The 19990-nt window shown below is 41.0% G+C and overlaps 1 protein-coding gene across 4 annotated transcripts in view; it reads right to left on the bottom strand.

Moving 5' to 3' along the window:
- CD47 (CD47 molecule) overlaps positions 1 to 18416 on the bottom strand; it is a 53005-nt gene extending 34589 nt beyond the window's left edge. For 2 of the 4 annotated variants that reach the window (XM_053918338.2, XM_053918342.2), the window contains exons 1-2: positions 18150 to 18416; positions 5293 to 5640 (exon numbers count right to left, since the gene is read on the bottom strand). In XM_053918338.2, coding sequence (XP_053774313.1) covers positions 5293 to 5640; positions 18150 to 18195 — 394 coding nt within the window. In that variant the 5' untranslated portion in view covers positions 18196 to 18416. The remainder of the gene's footprint in view (positions 1 to 5292; positions 5641 to 18149) is intronic. The other 2 variants (XM_053918341.2, XM_053918339.2) reach the window with 1 other exon arrangement.
- Positions 18417 to 19990: the final 1574 nt, after the last annotated feature.

Consider the following 19990-nt stretch of genomic DNA (forward strand, 5'->3'; position numbering starts at 1 on the left):
TATATGGATGAGTGTTTAACTTTGGCTCCCAAGCTTAAGTATTATAAAACCCAGTACTTTATTTTTCTTACCACTGTATAACTCAAAAAACTAAAGAGATCACTCCAATCAATTAAGCATGCCTCTCCTTCAAATACATACGGCATACCTCATTTAACTACGCTTCACTCATTACGCTGCACTGACGTTGTGTTTTTCTACACATTGAAGGCAAAACCCTCCCTCCACCAGCATGAAGATTACAACTTCCTTATTGCAAAGCTCGCTTTATCAGGGTGGTCAAGAACCAAATCCTCAATACCTCCGAGGTTCACCGTGGCAAATCTTCACAAACACAGAGAACACCAGTTTCCACAAAAGAAGATCGCAATAAAACACAACACTAAAATTCAAGCCAAAGTTTTACTTGATATTTTAGGATTGTGAGGGCTTTTTTAAAAAAAGATTTTAATTATTTATTTTTAGAGAAAGGGGAAGGGAAAGAGAAAGAGAGGCAGACAAACATCAACGTGTGGTTGCCTCTTGCACATCCCCCATCTGGGGACCTGGCCCGCAACCCAGGTGTGTGCCCTGACTGGGAATTGATCCAAAGGGTCGCCGACCAACACTTAATCCACTAAGCCACAGCAGCCGGAGCTGTGACGGCTGTTTTTGAGGTACTGTCTTGGCTATAATCCCTGTTATTTAATCAAACCCAGAATTGTGAGGTGGCTCCCCAAATCCCTGCCCGCTGTAATCAGCCTTTTATAGGTCTTCCCCCTCGGAGGAGAGGTGGGACTGTGAATAGGATGGATTTCATTCCTGTGACTGCTGAGTCATATGGCAAAAAGAATTTTGCTGGTGTAATTAAGGTCCTCAATCAGTTGACTTTAAGAAGCAGAGATCGTCCTTGGCACAGGGCTGACCTCATCAATTGAGCCCTTAAAAGGGTGTGTGCTCTTCCTGACAAAAGAAATCCAACATGTGAGAAGATTTCAATAAGTGGAAGATTTTCCTTTGCTGGCTTTAAGTATGGAAAAAGCTATGTGGCAAGGAATGGGGGCAACCTCTAGCAATCGAGAAAAGCCCTTAGCACACATCCAGCATAGAAACAGGGACCTCAGTCCTACGGCCACAAGGAACTGAATTCTGCCACAGTCACGTGAGCCTGGAACAGCCCAAACTCCATATGAGAATACAGTCTGGCCAACGCCTTGATTTCAGAGCCCAGTTACGTGACCAGAACCGTGACCTACAAATCTGTGAGCTAATAAATGGGTATTGCGTTAAGCTGCTACATTTGTGGTTATTTGTTATATGGCACTAGAAAACTAATAAAAGGATCTTGAAATGCCTTCATGTCAACACTGTGAACACAGCATATATCATGTTGACAAAGATGGAAGCAGCAACTCTGCTGTACTTGAACCTTTTTAAACAAAATCCTAATAGCTTGCTTGGAAAAAATGTAAAATCTTTAGCTTCTAAGTTTTTGTATCATTAATAATATAAATATAGACATTAATAACAAATTTTATAACTATTACTTATATTTAGTATTTGAATGTTAACACAGTATTTGAATGGAAACTATATACCATGGTTAAAAAAATACTGGGTTTTGAAGACAGATCTACGCTAAAATCCTGACCAAGACTGACTTTGAACAACTACCCTGAATCTCTCTTCTGTTGAATGGTAAGGCCCACGTCTGTCTCCTAGAGTTGCTGAGATCATAGGGTGCAATACACATGAAGAATGTGGCATGTGCTCAGATAAATGTTAGGTTACTTTACTGTTCTTATTTATACTGTTACCACTTCATTGAAAGCAGGTATCGTATTTTAGTCACCACTAAATTCAAATTCAAAGTGCCTAGTACAGTGCCTGGCCCATAGTAGATACTCAATAAATCTTCGTTGATGAGAGAGAGAGAGAGAAAGGGAGAAGTAGAAGGAGAAGGAGAAGGAGGGGGAAGAGGAAGAGGAGGAGGGGAGGAGAAAGGGAACAGGAAGAGGAGGAGGAAGAGGAGGAGGAGAGGAAGAGGAAGAGGAGGCCAAGGAGGAGGAGGAGGAGGAGGGGAGGCGGAGGAGGGGAGGCGGAGGAGGAAGGGGAAAGGGAAGGAAGAAGGGACACTCGTTGTTCTACTTATCGATGCCCTCACTAGAGATTCTTGTATGTGCACTGACTGGGGATCAAACCTGCAACCTTGGTGTATCGGGGAGGATGCTCTAACCGACTGAGCTACTAGACAGAACTCAATAATAAATCTTTTTAAACTAAGAGAGAGATTAATATATTTACATTTCAAATAATTCTGTAATGAAGATGGTATCCTCATTTTACAGATAAAAACTGAGGGTCAGATAGGTTGAATTTCTTACATAACTTTTCTTAGGTTAGTTCTATGTTCCTTTCTTGGTACTATACACGGGTAACAGAGGCATATAAAACTGTATCTCATGGATAATATTTCCACACAGTCCTTGTGCTCCCCAAAAGGCAACAAAGAATGGCCACCATTAATCCACATTCTATTAAGCTGAATTCTCTATGAAGCAATTTCTAGTTTTCCTTTATGCCAATATTTGCAAGAAATACAACACAGTAAAAATGGATTCTATTGCTTAATCCCCAAAGTTCAAAGGATGGGTGAGTAAATTTATCACAATAAATTTGCAAGAACCCTGCTTCAATTAACCTTTTTGTGCAGAGGAGTTTCTTTTTTTTTTTTTTCAGTCAAACATGGTACAAAATAGCGGCAGCATTCGATGCTGGCATGGGTGTGGGGGAGCTAGGTCACCCGTATGTTGCTGATGGGAATGTAAAATGGAATAGTCACTCTGGAATACGGTGTGGCAGTTTCTTTAAAAACTAAGCCTACAGTTACATACAACCCAGTAATTGTATTTCTGCACATTCATCCAGAGAAATGAGGACTATGTCCACATAAAAACTCATACGTGATTGTTCATAGCGATTTCATTATGATAGCCAAAAACAACAGGGAGCACCAAAAATGTCCCACAGTAGGTGGATGGCTACACAAGCTGTGACATCCCCATAGCATGGAATACTACTCAGTGCACAGGGGTGCGGGTGGGGGGGGGTGGGCAGAAACGAAGTACTGATACGTGGTGCTGCACCAGGATGGGATGGATCTCAAGGGAATTGTGCTGAGTGAAAAAAGCCAATCTTGAAAGGTTGCGTACTTTTATGTAACATTTTTGAAATGACAAAAGTATAGACATGGCGAACAAATTGTGTTTGCCAGGTTAGGGATAGTAAGAGGAAGTGACTATAAAGGGGTTGCATGAGGGAGATATTTGTGTCAATGAAATACCCTGACTGTGGTGGTAATTACATAAGTATACACGTTGTATCTTCGTGCACTTGCTGCCTGTGACATTTAACTACCGTTACATAGAATGGAAACATTGGGGGAAGCTACGTGAAGAGCACACAGCACCTCTCTTCTATCCTTGGAACTTCCCATGACTCTATTAATTATTTCAAAAACATAACAACAGGTGTAAAGCCAAATGTCTGAGACCTCTGGTCGAATTCTTTTACGTTCTCTACAACAAAACAACGCCTTCTCATTTTAATGGCCCCCAAAGTAGGCATAGTTGATATTTTTATAGAGTACTTTGAAAACAAAGGTGAAACAATCACACATAAAATTATAAACTTTGTCTTTACCTCAAATGTTGTTATTCCTTTCCCATCTATCTTCTGGCCTTTCCAGTCTCTTGAGTTTACCAATTTTCCTCTCAGTGACCTACACTATGTTCTCAAATTGCCACTCCCCCATGTATTTATTTTTTTCATTCCTATGAAACTGTACATTCCCTCAGAAAAATTTCAACTATGTATTAGGTTATATAATTCCAGTCTCTCACAGTGCATATGACTCAATGATTTGACTCCTCCTGAAAAGTTTACTTAAAAAAAACCCAAACCGTAGCTCAATTTAATATCGAAGTAATGAAATTTACAATGTAGGAGAGATTTTCGAGCAGAAAAGCCTTCCAAAATCTGCTAGACTGCTGCAAGCCATCTCCCGCCCATTCTTCACTGCACGAACACCCCTCTCCTAACACCCGAGCTTCACCAACTCGGTACCTTACTTCGTAACCCAAACATCCCAGCAACACGACTCACTTTTGGAAAGTACTTCGGTTTACGAAGGGCTGGTACACAAGGGGTCTCACTTGACGCTCATTAGACTATAGAGTTCATAAAAACAGGAATCTGTTTTCATCCCCATTTTAGAGATGAGGTAACTCAGACTCAGTGAAGTAACTTCTCAAGTTCAACATAGTTAAGTTGCACAGTAGGGGATATAATCAGATTTCCTGATTCCTCATCATAGCAATGTCAAAATATTCCATCAAACAAAACATTCCATTCCCAATCTGGCAACAGACTAGAAATGAAAGAAGAAGAGAAGGCAAACAGTTGATCCAACTGAACTGTCTGATCCCATCTAAAGCAGAGGCTCTCAAAAAAATTGTCTAAGCCCGAGATCAGTAATATGTCTAGTGGTTCTAAATAGAGCTCTCAAAGTAGAAAGCCAGCGTGCACCTATCTGTGGTTACAGTAGTCAGTTGGTATAGCAAGGAACAGATAAGAAAGCAGATTGTTTACTTCAGCCAACTTTACAGCTTTAAGCAACTCACCAAACCAAGTTTGTGAAGAATGGGCAAGTTCATGGTGCTACACTCAAGGCTGAATTCAGATTAATTACATTGGATCACTAGCTCTCCCACATCTCAGCCAAAAGAAAAGAACACCATAGCAAAGCTAAACACAGGAAACCTCAAGGAAACATTATTATAACCTGATTTGTAATCTCTTGATTTTCCTTCTAATCGATTCTTCCTAGCTGGAACATGGCTGGGACTTGTCAACCCTTGAACAAAGTGTAGGTAATAAAAAAATAGCTAAATAATTGGGAAGGGCCTAGAAAATTAATCACATGAAAGAAAGTACTTTAGATAGCAGCAAACAGAAATGCAGAGTGGATGACCTCAGGACTACTCACCCCAAAAGGATAGTTCTCAGACCAAAAATTTGAGAGCCATGCAATATACAAATACCAAAGAGCAAAGGAGTTTTGTTATGAGAAGCAGAAGAGCAAATAAGATAAAACTCATGATCTTAAAGCTGCTAAACATTCCATAAACATTTATTATTAATAGCCTACTTTTTGATCCATAGGAGTTCCCACCCCCATTTTGCCCCATTTCTAATAGCATCAGGTTGCTACAGGACAAATAATAGAAAGAGAAGCTTTTATAGAATTCTTACCTTCACGATACTTCAGTTCTATGATGGTTTCACCTTCTCTGCTTAATTCTGTTACTTCACAAGTGTAGTTTCCTGGGACAGCATCCTTCTTGTTCATCTTCAGAGAGGCAATGCCCTTCAGCAACGCCAGTTTTACGATGGTGGCACTGGCATAGCCTGCGTTGTGGTTGAAAACATCTTTTTCTCCATCATAGATGAAAATCCAATTTTTCCCATATTTCCACTTTAAATACATTTCTTGAAGGTTAACTGCCTCCACATTATTAACAAAGCATGGGATGACGACAGTTTCATTGCAAGTGGTGTATTCTACGGATTTGGTTAAATTAAATGTTAGCTGAGCTGAACCTAGAAAAGAAAAACAAGTAGTTTCGCTTTATTAGATAATTCTGTACTATATCTTAGGTATGCTACAAATCCTTAAACTAAAAGAGCAATGCTTCAATTGTTCACTTAAGTAAGCACTGCACCAACAGAGAGAAGACAGGCAAGGTGAAAAAGAGAAACGAATTATTTTAATATAAACATGCGCAGCTGGTAAACAAAACTGTCACTTCTCCTTATTCATTCTCAGTTGTACAAAGTACACATTACCATACATCTTGGGGAAAAATTCAGGAACCTGTGTTGGAACATGCAAGGGGAGTATCTGGCTGCTGGAGCTTTGAAGTAACCACTACTGCTTGCTCATGTATGTAGAAAAATATTGTCCTTACCATGGGAAATATTTGAGGAGAAAATCAACCCAAATATTATATTCAGTCTCGACTTCTATAGACTTTCTCCAAACAGATCTTGCTAAACTGATATGAAGTTTATCTCTATCTTTATGTAGCATTTCCAAGAAATGTGGTGAGATATTCTGTACTTTAATATAAAAAGTAAATCAGATAAATCACATCACATCTTTCCACTAAGATGGAAAGTCTTAGAAAGCTAAGTTGGAAAAATATTCTGTGTGGCTATTTGCCCATTGCAAAATACAGACAGCAATAGACACTTTGAGTGCCAGTATTATAAAGGATTATATACAATTAAAAGGCATTTTCTAAGCCCCACATTTCATTGAAACTATAGAACAGTAATTTCCAAATGAATTATTATAGGTATTCCTTCCTCTTAGAAACCATAACCCCCTCAAAATAAAGCTAAAAAACAAGTGGAAACCAAGAACAGATACTGCTTATAAATAGGGTATATTCTGTCTAACTCTTCTCAATAGGATAAACTACCATCTGTCATACAAAATGGGAAACGGGAAAGTAAATGCAATCACTCATCTTTCACCTAAATTGTGCAAGACTGTGAAGAAACTGTGATTGTCTTCAACATTTTTCGGCCATTTACCAACACTTTTATCTAAGTAACTAGTTGGTTTTTCCCTCAAAAAACAAAGCACTAACAAATGTAACTAAAATGTCAACTCTAATAGTTCATCCTTATGATTCCTTCCTTCTCTGTAAATTGGGAATAAAAATCAGGGGCATAGGATGTTATTCTAGGAACGTATTATTGAATAAATGTCCATTAAATCGAAAGCTAGGATGCATAGTGAAATACGAACTGGACAATGTTCAGAAAGCCCGAGTACAAATCCTACCTGTCACTTTTCAGTATGTGACCTTAAGCAATTCACTTAACTTTTCTATGTCTTGGTTTACTCTCTGTAAGTAAGAGGATCATAAATGAACACTGGACTACTTCACAGAATTGTGGCGAGCATCAAAGGAGAAAAATACATGGGCAAGTGTCCTCCAAACAATACTGTGCTATAAATATGCAGGGTAATACTATAAAAACTAGGCACAACAGCGTTTTTATGTCATGAAGGACCTACAGACCGTGTCTGACTGGCAGGTGCAAATTGTTATACCAGTATTCTGGGAAATTGCAGTCTGAACCAAGCTTGTGGGCATCCACAGTTCACTTCTTCTCAGTTCCCTACACTTCTAGCCATCCAAATATTAGGAGGCCCCAGGCAAAACCTGGACTTCCAATTGCATTTTTCAAAACCTTGGGGTTCTGAATTATTTCCCCTGAGAAGGAAGCTTTGAGAGGGAGGCTATAGTATACAACAAGGAGAGAAAAAAGTGGCTGGCTGTGACGTTGGAATTAGAAAAGAAAGAGTCAGAAAATATGGAGAACAATTTTGAGATGGACAGAAGGATTTCTGAGTGTCTCTTCACTGGAGGTCTGGGCATTGTCTGACAGGTCCTCCGGGAATATCTGACTCTATAGGGGCCTGTGCCTTTCACTGTGTTTGACTGAGCTATTTAACAACTTTACGTTGTAGAAAACTGATGGTAATGCAAATCATTCGTGTTCATAGAGATACAAATAAACTTTGTTATGCAATTGATTTCCACCTGGTGGAGAGAGGATTTTAAAAAATTACATTTTATTGCCCTAGGGATGCTGATCAATTTGCATATATTCACAAATTCGTTTCAGCATTCCTGATTGCCTATAAATGTGTCTGTTCTTCCAATTTTCTTTAAAAACTAAGATGGTGTTAACATCTTGCTGGTTTGCTTATTAATGCATGAAATAAAATCTTTGACACGTGTTCATTTTATATTTGTTTGAGTCAAGATATTACTTTCTAAAAATTATCCTTTGAGAAGAAAATGTCCAAAAAATTGATTGATGACTCCACCAAATGGAATAGTCAAGGAATTCTAAAGACTCCATATTTATTATAATCATTGCAAAGCAATTTGAAGTTAGGCCAACGCCCTCCAAACCTGTCATTTAAGTCCCTGGTTATAAATAATCCAACAGGAAACTCACCCCTAGAATTGGCCCTTGGAAGTTGGGATGGAATCATAACCCAGGACTTGGCCTCTTGGAGCCACAATAAATGTGCTATAAGAATGTCAAATACATGTGATATCTTTTGTGAGAGATCATCTTAGTGGCACAGACTGAAACTTAAAAAAACCTATGTGGATGTACAGTTCTATAATTATAATAAGAAGACAAAGGGTGTGAATTCAACAGGCAAAATTTTATAACTTCTCTGCATTTCCCCCAAGTGTATCATCATAGCAAGGGTATGGTCGCTCTATTTTGGACTGTAAATACATTACATGTTTTGCCTCATCAAAAAATAAATGAATAAATAAATAAATAAATAAAAATTATCCTTTAATAAAAGAGATACAAGTAAAGAGCTCAGTTATCCTAGTGAACATTTTTTAGAAGGCTCTAGGTAAGTAAAAAGTGGTCACCAAACACTTCACAATTTCATAACTCATGCCCATGCCCGGTGAATGACTTTTCTACAGAATACAGGAAGTACTAATTGCACTGCATTATTTGCTGTAATAAAAAATCTTAGAGCTGAAGCAATTTAAAGAGAATTAAGTCTGTCAATAAAATTCAAATAAAATTGACCTGGATAAACCAAAACCTGATTAGGTTTGCACTAATAATTGATAAATAAGGATAGTCCAAAAACGTCACTCTACCTGCTGTTAACCACAACTTTATCTTCTAAAAACCACTTATTAAAACACTATTACATAGTAAAATTACGATCTGGGTTTTCTCTTTGGCCTACTGCCTTCTGATGGAAGAGCAAAGTGATGAAAAGATTTGAAATACAGAGAGCAAATAAGGGACCACAGATAATTAACATGAATGAGGAAATACTGAATAATTGAGATACGCTTATCGCAGTCTAAATCACACAGAGAGATATAAACATGAGCATCAGTGATGCAGAGTTACCGAAAAATTTTTTAAAAATGGGAAGATTATTTTATATTAAATGCCCCAATCATTGGACTTTTACAATTTCTGTTTATACAGATCACCAACCTAGGTCATCTCTCATTTTACATTCCTGAAAACAGCCAATATGTAGTTGCCGAGAAGGCTCAATATATGGTAGACACAGTCCACAAGTCCAGCTCAGAAATTTAAAAACTGCAGCCAACGTTTACTGAGAATTACCTGATCTGAAACATTGTGACAGGATGTGTGGATACAAAGAGGAGAAAAAGGTATGAATTATCTTTTAAAAGCTTACAATTCTCAGTTGGGAGAATGATATGTACTTTTTATAACACAAGGTTATGCAAGCGCTATCCTTCCTGTATGAGCAAAGCGCTCTGGAAGGGCAGGAGAGTAATCAGTCTTACAGGTTTCTAAGAAAATGTATGTTGCACCAGGGGAAAACAGAACACTGTTATAGTCCCCGCCTATTTGGGTGGTCTTCAATCTTTTAAAACATGTTCCATGTAAATTTGCTCTCCTTTGTAACAGCTCTTAAATCACTTTCCTGATGCAAGACTTATCCTACGTTCTCCAAAGCAGCCCTCTCCTTATTTCTTAATTGAAATTGAGTCCTTCAGATGAGAAGCCAAAAGCTTCAAATACTCCCCAGCTATAAATTTACCTGCAACCCCAACAACCCACACCTGTCCCCCACCCACACTTCTCTTCAGAAATGAATCTCTTCACCTGAGATCTAGTTTCCATTTCTGCCTCCACACCCATCAATCTCGAGGACTTTCCCTAGTTGATTATCAGCCTCCCACATCCCCCGATTCCATTTACATAGGTTTTTAAAAAAAAACATCTTAAAAAATGCTTGAACATTCACCAACTTTTAACAATCTCTCATATTTGTCTTTCTCTTCCTTAGCATCCTAAAATAATAACCTAAAAACATTTCTTCACTTCCATTACATTTCTTAAATCTCTGCCGCCTATCTGCAATTTCTCCACCTCTGCTTCACAACAGCTCTTGACAAAGTCACCAGTAATTCCTTGTGAAAAATCAGATATGCGTGGTTCACTTTCTACCTTAACTTCTCTACAGTTCTTGAGCCAGTGGGCAGCTCCTTTCTTGCGCTTGTCCCCTGGTCTCTATGATGTCTTTGAATTCCACATTTCTTTCCACTGCTTAATTTACCCATCCCAGCTTCCTTTCTTTATTGAAAACTATTCGTTGATTCACAATAAATATTAATGTTTCTAAAGGCTTCATAGTCAGTACTGCCTTCCCCTCTCCAGTATTCTCCCATACTTCTTGGTTTCCTATGTGTGTGTAGGTACTTCCTTCAAGTACCTACAGAGTTTTTAAAAATTTTTATGATATATGTTTATTGATTTTAGAGAGAGGGGAAAGGAAAGAGAGAGTTGAGAGAGAGAGGGGCATCGGTGTGAGAGAGAAACATCGACCTGTTGCCTCCCATATGTGCCCCAACCCAGATCAAACCTGCAACCTAGGTATGTGCCCTGACTGGGAATCGAATCAAACTTTTGGTGTACCAGATGATGCTCCAACCAACTGATTCACACCAGCCAAGGCAATTACCTACATATTTTTTATTTAAGCAGGTCCTACCTTTCTCCTTAAGACCTGGGAAAGTCAACTGTCCGCTGTGCATTTCTACTTGAACGTACTACCTTTAATTCAAAGTCAACATGTCCAAAAGTCAATTCACCTTCTCCCTATCTTTCTTCCAAATCCTCACCTCCCTACTGTATATTCTATTATCTACTAGCCAACCTAAGAATTATACTGGATTTTTTCCTCTTTTTTAGCCCTGGAGAATTTTTGGTAGACTTGGCCTATTTAATAGTTCCTACATCCAATGTCTGTTTTGTGAGTGAATTAGACGTTCATCACTTCTGCCTTGAACTACTGCCATTTACATGGCTCCCTGACTCCAGTCTCAACATTTCCCCATCCCAAGCCCTGTATTTTCCACAGTTCCCAAAAATAAATGTTCTAAATGCAAATGTGTACTCTTTTGCTTAACATACTTTAACAACGCCCTTCCCTTTTCTCAGGCTAAATTCTAAGTGTATTAATACAAAATACAAACTAGGTCCTCCAAGGTCCTGTCTAGCCCCACCTCCTATCCTTCCTCGTTTCCAAACCAAAGTCCAATCACAATGACCTTCTCAAAATCCCATAAATACACATATTTACTTTCGTGTCCACACCTTTGCACACGTCCCCCCGGCCCCAAAAGACCCATACCCTTCACTGGGGATATAGGTAAGAGCACAACTTTGGAGTCAGACCTTGGCTCAAGACTTAGTCCTTCCTAGATATATAACCTTACGCAAATCATTTCACCTCTGCACCTCAGTTTCCTCATCTGTATAATGTGAATAGTGATAGTACATACCTCATACAGATTTTGTTAGAACTTAATGAGATAAGGAACATGAAGTTCCTATCACAATGTCTTTCACATACATAGCAAATGCTCAATACATGGCAGCTCGACTTGACTACCTTTGGCTCTTCCTGCTAAAGGACAGTTGAGATGTTTAACCCTGTTCCCCTTTTCTACCACTACTCAACCGTACTTATCCTCTCCTTATTGCTCCCATCGTCCCCTACCCAAGTGTTGTCACTACCCTTATTACTGAATCTTGTATTAATGCTGGACTGAACTGGTCTCCCCATTAGGCTCAAAAGGTAGAAAAGTGAGGACAATGTCTTCCTTTGGTATCCTATGGATTTAACCCAGGGTCCAGTAAGTAGAACTCAAGATATTCTTTATGAATGTAAAAAAAAAAAAAAGTATGAATCCCAAGAAAGGAAATACCAAAAAATCATGTATCAGGGAGGATTCATTTTGCTTCCATATTTCAATACAATCCTCCGCTTCTTTTTAGTTCTAGAACCTGATTATGGAATCATGAAGCTCTACATTTCAACAGAAAATCTCAATTAAGTCAGTTGCAGGTCAGATAGAAGATTTCCTAAAAATCACACGAGTATACCAAAGGATGAACTTCCCAGAGGGTGATGTTTAAACTGGGTCTTGAAGGATGAGTAGGAGTGTTATGGAGAAGGATGGGCTTTCTAGGCAGAGTAGTAACATGTACAGAGGAATGAGGAGAATGAATAACTGGAAGCAGAAGATTATTCAGGTGATCTCTAGAAAAAGGGACTGGAAAAGATGGTTAAGAAATACTGAAAGGCTTCCTTGAGTATAATTTTGAGGAGTATGGACTTGATAAAATAAGCAATAGCAAACCACTCAGATTTACTTACACTTACACTTCATAAAGCAATATGAAGGGTGAATTGAGGACAGGAAGGGAGACAAGAATGGGAAGCCCACTAAGAGATCATTGCTATAGTCCAGGTAAATGACCACTGGAGAGAAGGCCAAACATTATAGTAAAAAACAAACAAATAAAATCAATGTAAATCAGATGTAGGAAGTAAGAGGAAAGAAGAGGAAAGAGTTAAAGTTGTTAACCAAAATATTATGAGTAACCAGATAGATTGTGGATTAACTGTAGGGAGAAAAGATTTAGGAGATTTAGGGGAAAATTTTTTTAATATGTACTAGGCCAAGTATTAAAGTACCTGTGGTACAATTAAATGGAGATGTCGAGTAGATCTCAGGATATATGGGTCTAGGTTTAAGGAGAAAGGGTGGAGCTACAAAGACTTGGGAATCACCCAGAAGATAGCTGATAATTGAAATCATGAGCATAAACAAGACTGCCCAGAGAGTCTTTGCAAAGCAATAGAGCAGGTACCAGAGAACTAAATGCTGGGGAATACCAATGTTTATGGCGCAAATGGTTAAAAAGGAATAAACTAAGTTAGTGTGAAGTAGTGGGAGAAGCAGGTGAGGCAGCAAAGAACTCCAGTGCAGACATCAAGGAAAGGTCTTGACATGGACAAAACAGATGTTAAATGGGTAAGTACAAACAGCCTCTAGATTAAAAATTACATTAGCTGCTTTATCTGCAGCCATGTCCATAGACTAGTGAGATCAGAAGTCAGACTGCATTTGGGCAGTTAATGGGAGGGGAGAAAGAACAGGCTATTATCCTCTCACCAAACACGGGAGTCTAAGAGAGCAGAGAGAGAAGGCGATGGTGGTAGGAGTGTGAGGCAGGGACAAGGGCCAAGATTTGTTTTGGTTCTTCTTCCTTGTTTGTTTTCAATGTGGGATAAAACCTGAGCATGTTTGCGAGCTAAGGTGAAAGAACCAATGGAAAAGGAGGGATCTAAGATTAAGACTGATGAATTAAATTGGGTAGGTCTCCAAGATGGTGGAAGTGGAAGAGCTGTAGACAGGTGATCTTTTCCCTAAAAGGGTGAATAGGTATACTTCTGAAACTGGGTGAGAAAGGATAGAGAGACATAGGTTACCTAAGACTTGATAGATGAGTTTAGAAATGACGGGAGGGAAGTTGAGAGGGCCTACACCACACAGCGTTATTTTTTTGCGGGAGAGCAGGAAGTTAACTATCTGCTTGGAATGGATGTTTAGGAATGGGGTAAGAAGCCCCAGCAGTCGCTAAGGTAAATGAAGCAAAGCTCGTGAGTAAAGATACCTGCTAGAAATGTATTCTGTTTGCCACCAGACCTTGACTCTGGCATGAAAACTAGGGCCTCAAACCGAATTGGGTTAGAATTACGGTCAAAAAGGAGGATTTAGGAGAGGGAGCAATGGCGCCCGCCTCACTCTCCTCCGGATTTCAATCTTCCACTCCGATACCCACAATCAAACTGGGCCACTCTGGTGCTGGTTCCCGAGTAAGTGGGCCCGTGCACACTCTAGGCCCCTGTGGGTCTCTCCAACAACCTCTCCTGTGAGGCTGGGAGTCTCTCCTGCTGCCGCCCCAACCCCCAGGGGCGCTTTCAATCAGAGGTTTGAGGCTTCATTTCCCCGAGCTGGAGCCCTGGGTTGCGAGGTCTGCTTCGCTGCCCCCCGTTCGTCTGGTTTATCTGTGGGCGAATGTGGTGCCGCAGGGTGCTACCCGCCACTCTGCCTGCCCCACTCTCCGCCACTCTGAGTCCGGCCCTCTCGGTTTATCTGCGCAGATGTGGGGCCGCGGGGTCTGCTAGTGCCCGGACTGCCTGAGCCATTTGTCCCACACTCCGCCAGTCTCAGTCCCGCCACAGCCACGCGAGTCCTCTCCACCCCAGTGCCCGTCTCCGCCCCTCCTACCAGTCTGGATGAATGGTTATTTTCTATTTCCTTGGTTTCAGTCCCCCTTGCTGTTCGATTCTCTGTCAGTTCTGGTTGTGCGAGGAGGCGCAGTGTGTCTACCTACGCCGCCATCTTGGTTCCCTCCCCAAGTTCTTATTTTCAATTAGGGAATTTATTGGTCCTAAAATTCCATCTGATTATTTAAGTTTCTACTTATTTGCCTAAATTTTTAATCTTGTGTTATATTTATGTATACATAGTATGCATTTGTTATTTTTTCAATTAATAATCACAAAGGGAACTTAGTTATTTAATGCAACTACTAATCTAATGTCACCAATAAAATCTGAACAATTATATCACACACACACACAAAAAAAGGAGGATTTAGTCAGATCTCTCCTCAACAGAGATCAAATAAGGTCTGGAATAAAGTGGGGGTGTGCACAAAGGGTTTAGTTCTGGCTCACAGTAAGCCCTCACTAGATTTTAAAGCGGCCTTACAAGAACTGAAGTGGTTGACCTAGAATTACGGGGGAAGGGCAGTTTAAAGTCAGCAACATACAGAATTACGGCCTTATCAATCACTGAAAACATATTAAGTACCACTGAAGGATAAAAACAAAAAATCCCTACCATCTATAAACTACATGTTATGTTATTAAGGGGTACAGGGTCTGCAAGTTGTCTCTGTGTCCAAGAGGGCCTTGTACAGTGCTTGGAACACAGCGAGGGCTCATACTTGGCTTGAAACAGAAACATAAAAAGCAATTCTGATAGACCCTGCACTTGCCAATTTCCCTGCCTTGTCTGTTAACCCGTAAGTGTGACATGTGTTCAAATATGCACAACTATTCTCAAACGCTGGGGCTGACCAGACTGTGAGTCGACTACAACTGTTCCGTGGATATGGGATGAAACAGAGAAGGGTGTAGCTTCTAATTCCTGTTTCTCTCCACACAACCACAAAGAGCGAAAATCCAGGTTCTATTGTTTTAAGTCTAGGTCTGTCAGAATCAAATTTCCTGGTGCTCTATATTTTTTACTTTAGTGTTACAGTGAGCTCAGCAACATTGATCCTTCACTATTATTCTTATTCTCTTATCATAGAAAAAATATCTGCACTAGTACAAGTCAAAGTAGCTTTATGACAACCCAAGAGTGCATTATATTAGGCTGAGACATAAGATATAAAAAGGTAGAGTTTTTTATTTTGTATAAAAAGCTATGACAGTAAAAACCTAAAAGATGGGGAAGTGGCTTTATGAAAATTGTGTCACAAAAATAACATTAATGTATTAAAAGCAATGCCTATACTAGCAATAGTTGGATCGACATGAAAGAACAGAAACTTAGTTTTAATAATGTAAGTGATACATTTGGATTTAGAATATTTATCAGTTTTGGGAAAAACACCTATTCTCATCTTTAGAGTCTGGCTGGCCTTTCGCATCTCCATTAACAACTCAGTGGCAAAGATAAAACATCTGCCAAAATACCGATGACAGCATGAGGCATACCCTGGTGGCAGACGGTGAGTGTGAGGCTGACCACTGCCTCCAGACTGCCGGGCGGTCCCATCCGTAACTACTTTACCTAGGCACTTACTTCCTGAAAATGGCACCTTCTGTTTAAAAGTAATATACTTTTTGAGGAGAAAACATTTTCTTTTAAGCAAGCCAAATTACTACTAGACTTAGACAATAAACATGTTTTTTAATCATGTGTACCCTTAATTTCAAAAACTCACTCTCAAAATTGATTCAAGCACTGACAGTTTATATACTGCTATTATTTGAGTAAGATTTTATTTATCAGTTTGTGAATACCACTGGAAATGTTGATGTGATTTAAACAAAGTACAATTGGACATATGGGGGGGGGAGAGGAAAGGAGCATAATAATTCATTCTGCATCTTGTAAGCCAGTGCAGGGGCTTACGGTTTGCCTGTAATTAGATCGAATGGACATTTTACATAACTTGTTTTACTGCAAAGATGAACTGACACTGTAGAGCCTACCAGGAAATGCCCTTTGATTACCAGTCATTTACAAGAAATTGAAAGCAAAACCAAAGATCCAGTATAAATGAAGGAACAAATCCATGGACTTTCTTACTCATTCTAGATTCTAAATTCAGTCTCTCAAATACCTTGGTTTCTAACTACTTGTGTTCTGAGACTGTGAACATCTATTCAAACATCCTTTTAAAATTAAATATTAAACACACACACAAAAATCCGCTGTATTTTATGGCAAATACTATCACTTCCTTGTTTATATTCAACACTTAACTGAAATGCATAATGCTTCTATTCTGTTTTTTATTTTTTCAAGTTATTGACTAACTACAATAAAATACCATAAATTCTCAATTCTATGACTCTATAGGGACTTGAGTACACTAATATTAGTTGTGAATAAGTGTTAATTATACATAATCCTAACTATTACTAAAGGAGGCCTAACAGAATTCCCATCCCCAAAAGTACCATTCTAGCAGTTCTAATTTACTTGAAAACAGGACCCTGTTTTTAAAGCAGTACATGATTTATAGTTTTTATTCTTCAGATTAGCTTTTGATGCCTACAGTATGCACTAGTGATATTTCATCACAAATTTATAATCTGGTTCAACATGCTTTCTGATCAGAAGACAGGTTTCTGAAAGCAGTATTATTTTAGCTATTTTTACAGTAATAGCAACAAATCATTGATGATAGTAACAGAAAACACTACTTTCTCTAATGTCAACCCTTTAGAAAATAGATAGATACAATGATTATTAAGTTCCAACATCGTAGGATATTCAGAGAGTGGGGAAAGTGGTAAGCAGGGTCTTAAGAGCATTTTGAAAGTAGCTGAAGTCACAATCCTTTATGAATGGAACAGTGAAGCTAATAATCCATTTAATTAATTTAGTATTCTAGAATTAAATGTAACAATTACATGTAACTGTTACTCAAACTCAATTTGAATTTTACAGAAAGTTCACAAAAAGGCGCTGCCTAAAGAAGCCACAAAAAACTCCTATTCCTTCCTCAGTTTTTACGAAGCACGCTTTTTTTCTTCAATAGATTCCAAAAGCTTGGGGTCCAAAACACTTAGCTGCAAACACGTTTTGACTAGGGGTTATTGTCTTCATATTTCAAGCGAAATCTATACTACTGTTAAACGTTTCCCAAAATAGAGCGGGGAAACTTGAATGTACAATTTGGACTGTATGAAAGTGGTTGGTGTGGAGTGGGGGTAGCGAGAGTTTCCAGGAAGCCTATTTCTAGGGTTTAATAATTTTTTTTCAAGCGGCCAGAAGATTCTTCTGATTAAATGGTGGGTTGGAAATAAAACTTAATTGTATCCGTTATGTCCCCTTGACTTCCGTGCTCAAGTGAGAAGGCAAATGAAGAAAACAAAACGAACGAACGAACAAACAAAAACCCGTCTTGCAGACTTCGCCAAAATGCGCACTTCCCATCGCAAGAGGCCCGGGCTCTCCCACTCTCCCTCCTTCATCCCCACGCATTGAAGCACTGAGGAGGGAAGAGGGGTGCGAAAGAGGGGGGACCGCAACAGCTGCCACCCACTCGCCTCCGATCGCGCCCTTTCTCTCTAGTTAATTTGCGCTGGAGGTGCACGGTTTGGAGTCTTCCTCCGTGTGTGCGTCTGGAGGCGGAGAGCGCGGGAAGGAGATGAGACCTGCTGCCACCCATGGGAAGATGAGGAGGGAAAGAGGAAGGAAGGGGGCGCCTCATTACCCGCGGGGCCCTCCCACGTTCGTATCCGGGCGTGCAGGGCCCGCGCATCCAGCACCCCGGCCACCCTCTCCAGGGCACCGCGGACCCAGCAGGGGCACAACCCACACGCCCGCGGGGGCGCCGCGGAGGCGACGAGGCGCGAACCGCAGAGCCTGGATCTAGGGGCCACTCACCGCAGCAAGCCGAGCTCAGCAGCAGCAGCACCACCAGGGGCCACATCTCCGCGCCCGCTGCTGCTGCCGCCGCCGCCGCCGGCGTCTGGAGCAACCACCTCCGTCACAGTCAGGACCCTGTGCCGCCGCCTGTCGCAGGCAGGACCCACCGCCCAGGATGCCCGGCCGCGCGCACGCGAGCTCCCGCTTCTGCGCGCACCCGCGCACCCTCTCTGCACACCCGCTCCCCAGCCCGCGCGAGCCGCGCACGCGCACTCGCCCTCGCCCTCGCCCAGCCCCGCCGCAGCGCCTGCTGACGCGAGTCGTCCTCATTCGTGGAGTCGGGTCTACGCTGTCCCTCGGCTCGTCGAGACCGGGAAGTGGCCGAGGCCCGGCTTCCCAGGCACGCCCCACCGCGCCCTCCACCACCCCGCGCCCTCCACCACCCCGCGCCCCGGTCTGCGCCACCGCGGGCTTGTGCTCCTGCGCGCACCGGGGGCTTGACTGCACCCGCCGCTCTCCGCGGTCGCCGGCCCGCTTCTCCACCGCCCTGGGCCCCACTGTCCTCCCTCCGCTGTCCGCTCATGCTGGGGAAATGGATTCAAAATGTGGCTCCAAGCCATAACAACAACTAGGTCTTTGAATATCTCACCGAATTACACAGGCCACATCATTCAAACGGAAGCGAAGCCCTTTTAAAACTACCTGTAAATTTATCCTAAATAATAACTCTTGTCACAGAGTCAGACTCTGGTGGCTACCCTAAGGAGCTGCTATCCTGGCAGCTCCTCTGCTTGTTTTTCCTCTTGCTGGAAAAGAAACCAACTTCCCACCACAATATCCCCCTTTTCCAAATCCTCTGCCCGTGGCATCTCAGCCATCGCACCCCATCCCCAAGTGATACCATCCAGGAAACAAAATTTCCGCTCTCTGACAGTCGGTAGCACTGCAGTCTATACTACGAAACTTTGTGTAATGGTTTTCTTGTGTAGCCTCTTTCCCACAGCATTATCAATTCTTTAAAATCAGAGAGAGTGCTTTAAGTATTCCCTCCTCTAAGACTTCCCATTCGACTGGGCAAACAAAAGGGGTTTGATAAATGTGTTGATGTGACTTGAGGCAAACATTGCTCCAGTGAAATTTGATTGTTCTTTAATGATCAAAAAAAGAAAGGAAAACAGATATTTCACTAAAACAATGGTTAATAATCATGGTAGCCATGATTTGAATGGCAGCTTTGACACCCTGAGGCTACCAAAGAGACTGATGGATTCTCCTCCAACTGCTGCTTATGCGGATACAAAAGAATCACCCACCAGACCTGGAGCATTCTGGACATGGTGTATCACAGAGCAGCTGGTTGGCTAAATAAGGCTGTCAGCTGTCTCTGGGAGTAACCAACCCCCCCAAAGCTGAAGGGTGCGTGGGAAGGGACTGTCCCCAACCTTCAGAGGTAGAGTTGGAGTGATGCTTTGTTTTGTACTGGGAGCTGCTGAGGCTATATGTTAAATGTAGCTTTGTGCGGAATGGAGTAATCTCTAGTCAGGTGAATGAGAGGCCACCTGAGTGACCACCTCTATGATGGGGAATCTAGCTGGGATGTGTTTTGACAGTGGGGCAAGAGGAGGCCCATTCTAGAGAGAGAATCCAAAGCAAGCTGCCTAGTTTTGATGATCTTTTCTCTGAGATAACCTTGTGCTCCTTTCTCCAGTATCTAAGTACCTTACATTTCTGATTCTCTCTTAACACTTTCAAGCGCTTTTGTTTGGATTTTGAGCTCATCTTTATGTAAGGAGTTTCTTGGGTGGAAGGCGAGAGAGTAATTAATGCATATTAGAATGTTTTGAACAGAGGTAATACAC

This window comes from Desmodus rotundus, chromosome 2, assembly GCF_022682495.2.
Source record: "Desmodus rotundus isolate HL8 chromosome 2, HLdesRot8A.1, whole genome shotgun sequence".
Classification (NCBI taxonomy): domain Eukaryota; kingdom Metazoa; phylum Chordata; class Mammalia; order Chiroptera; family Phyllostomidae; genus Desmodus; species Desmodus rotundus.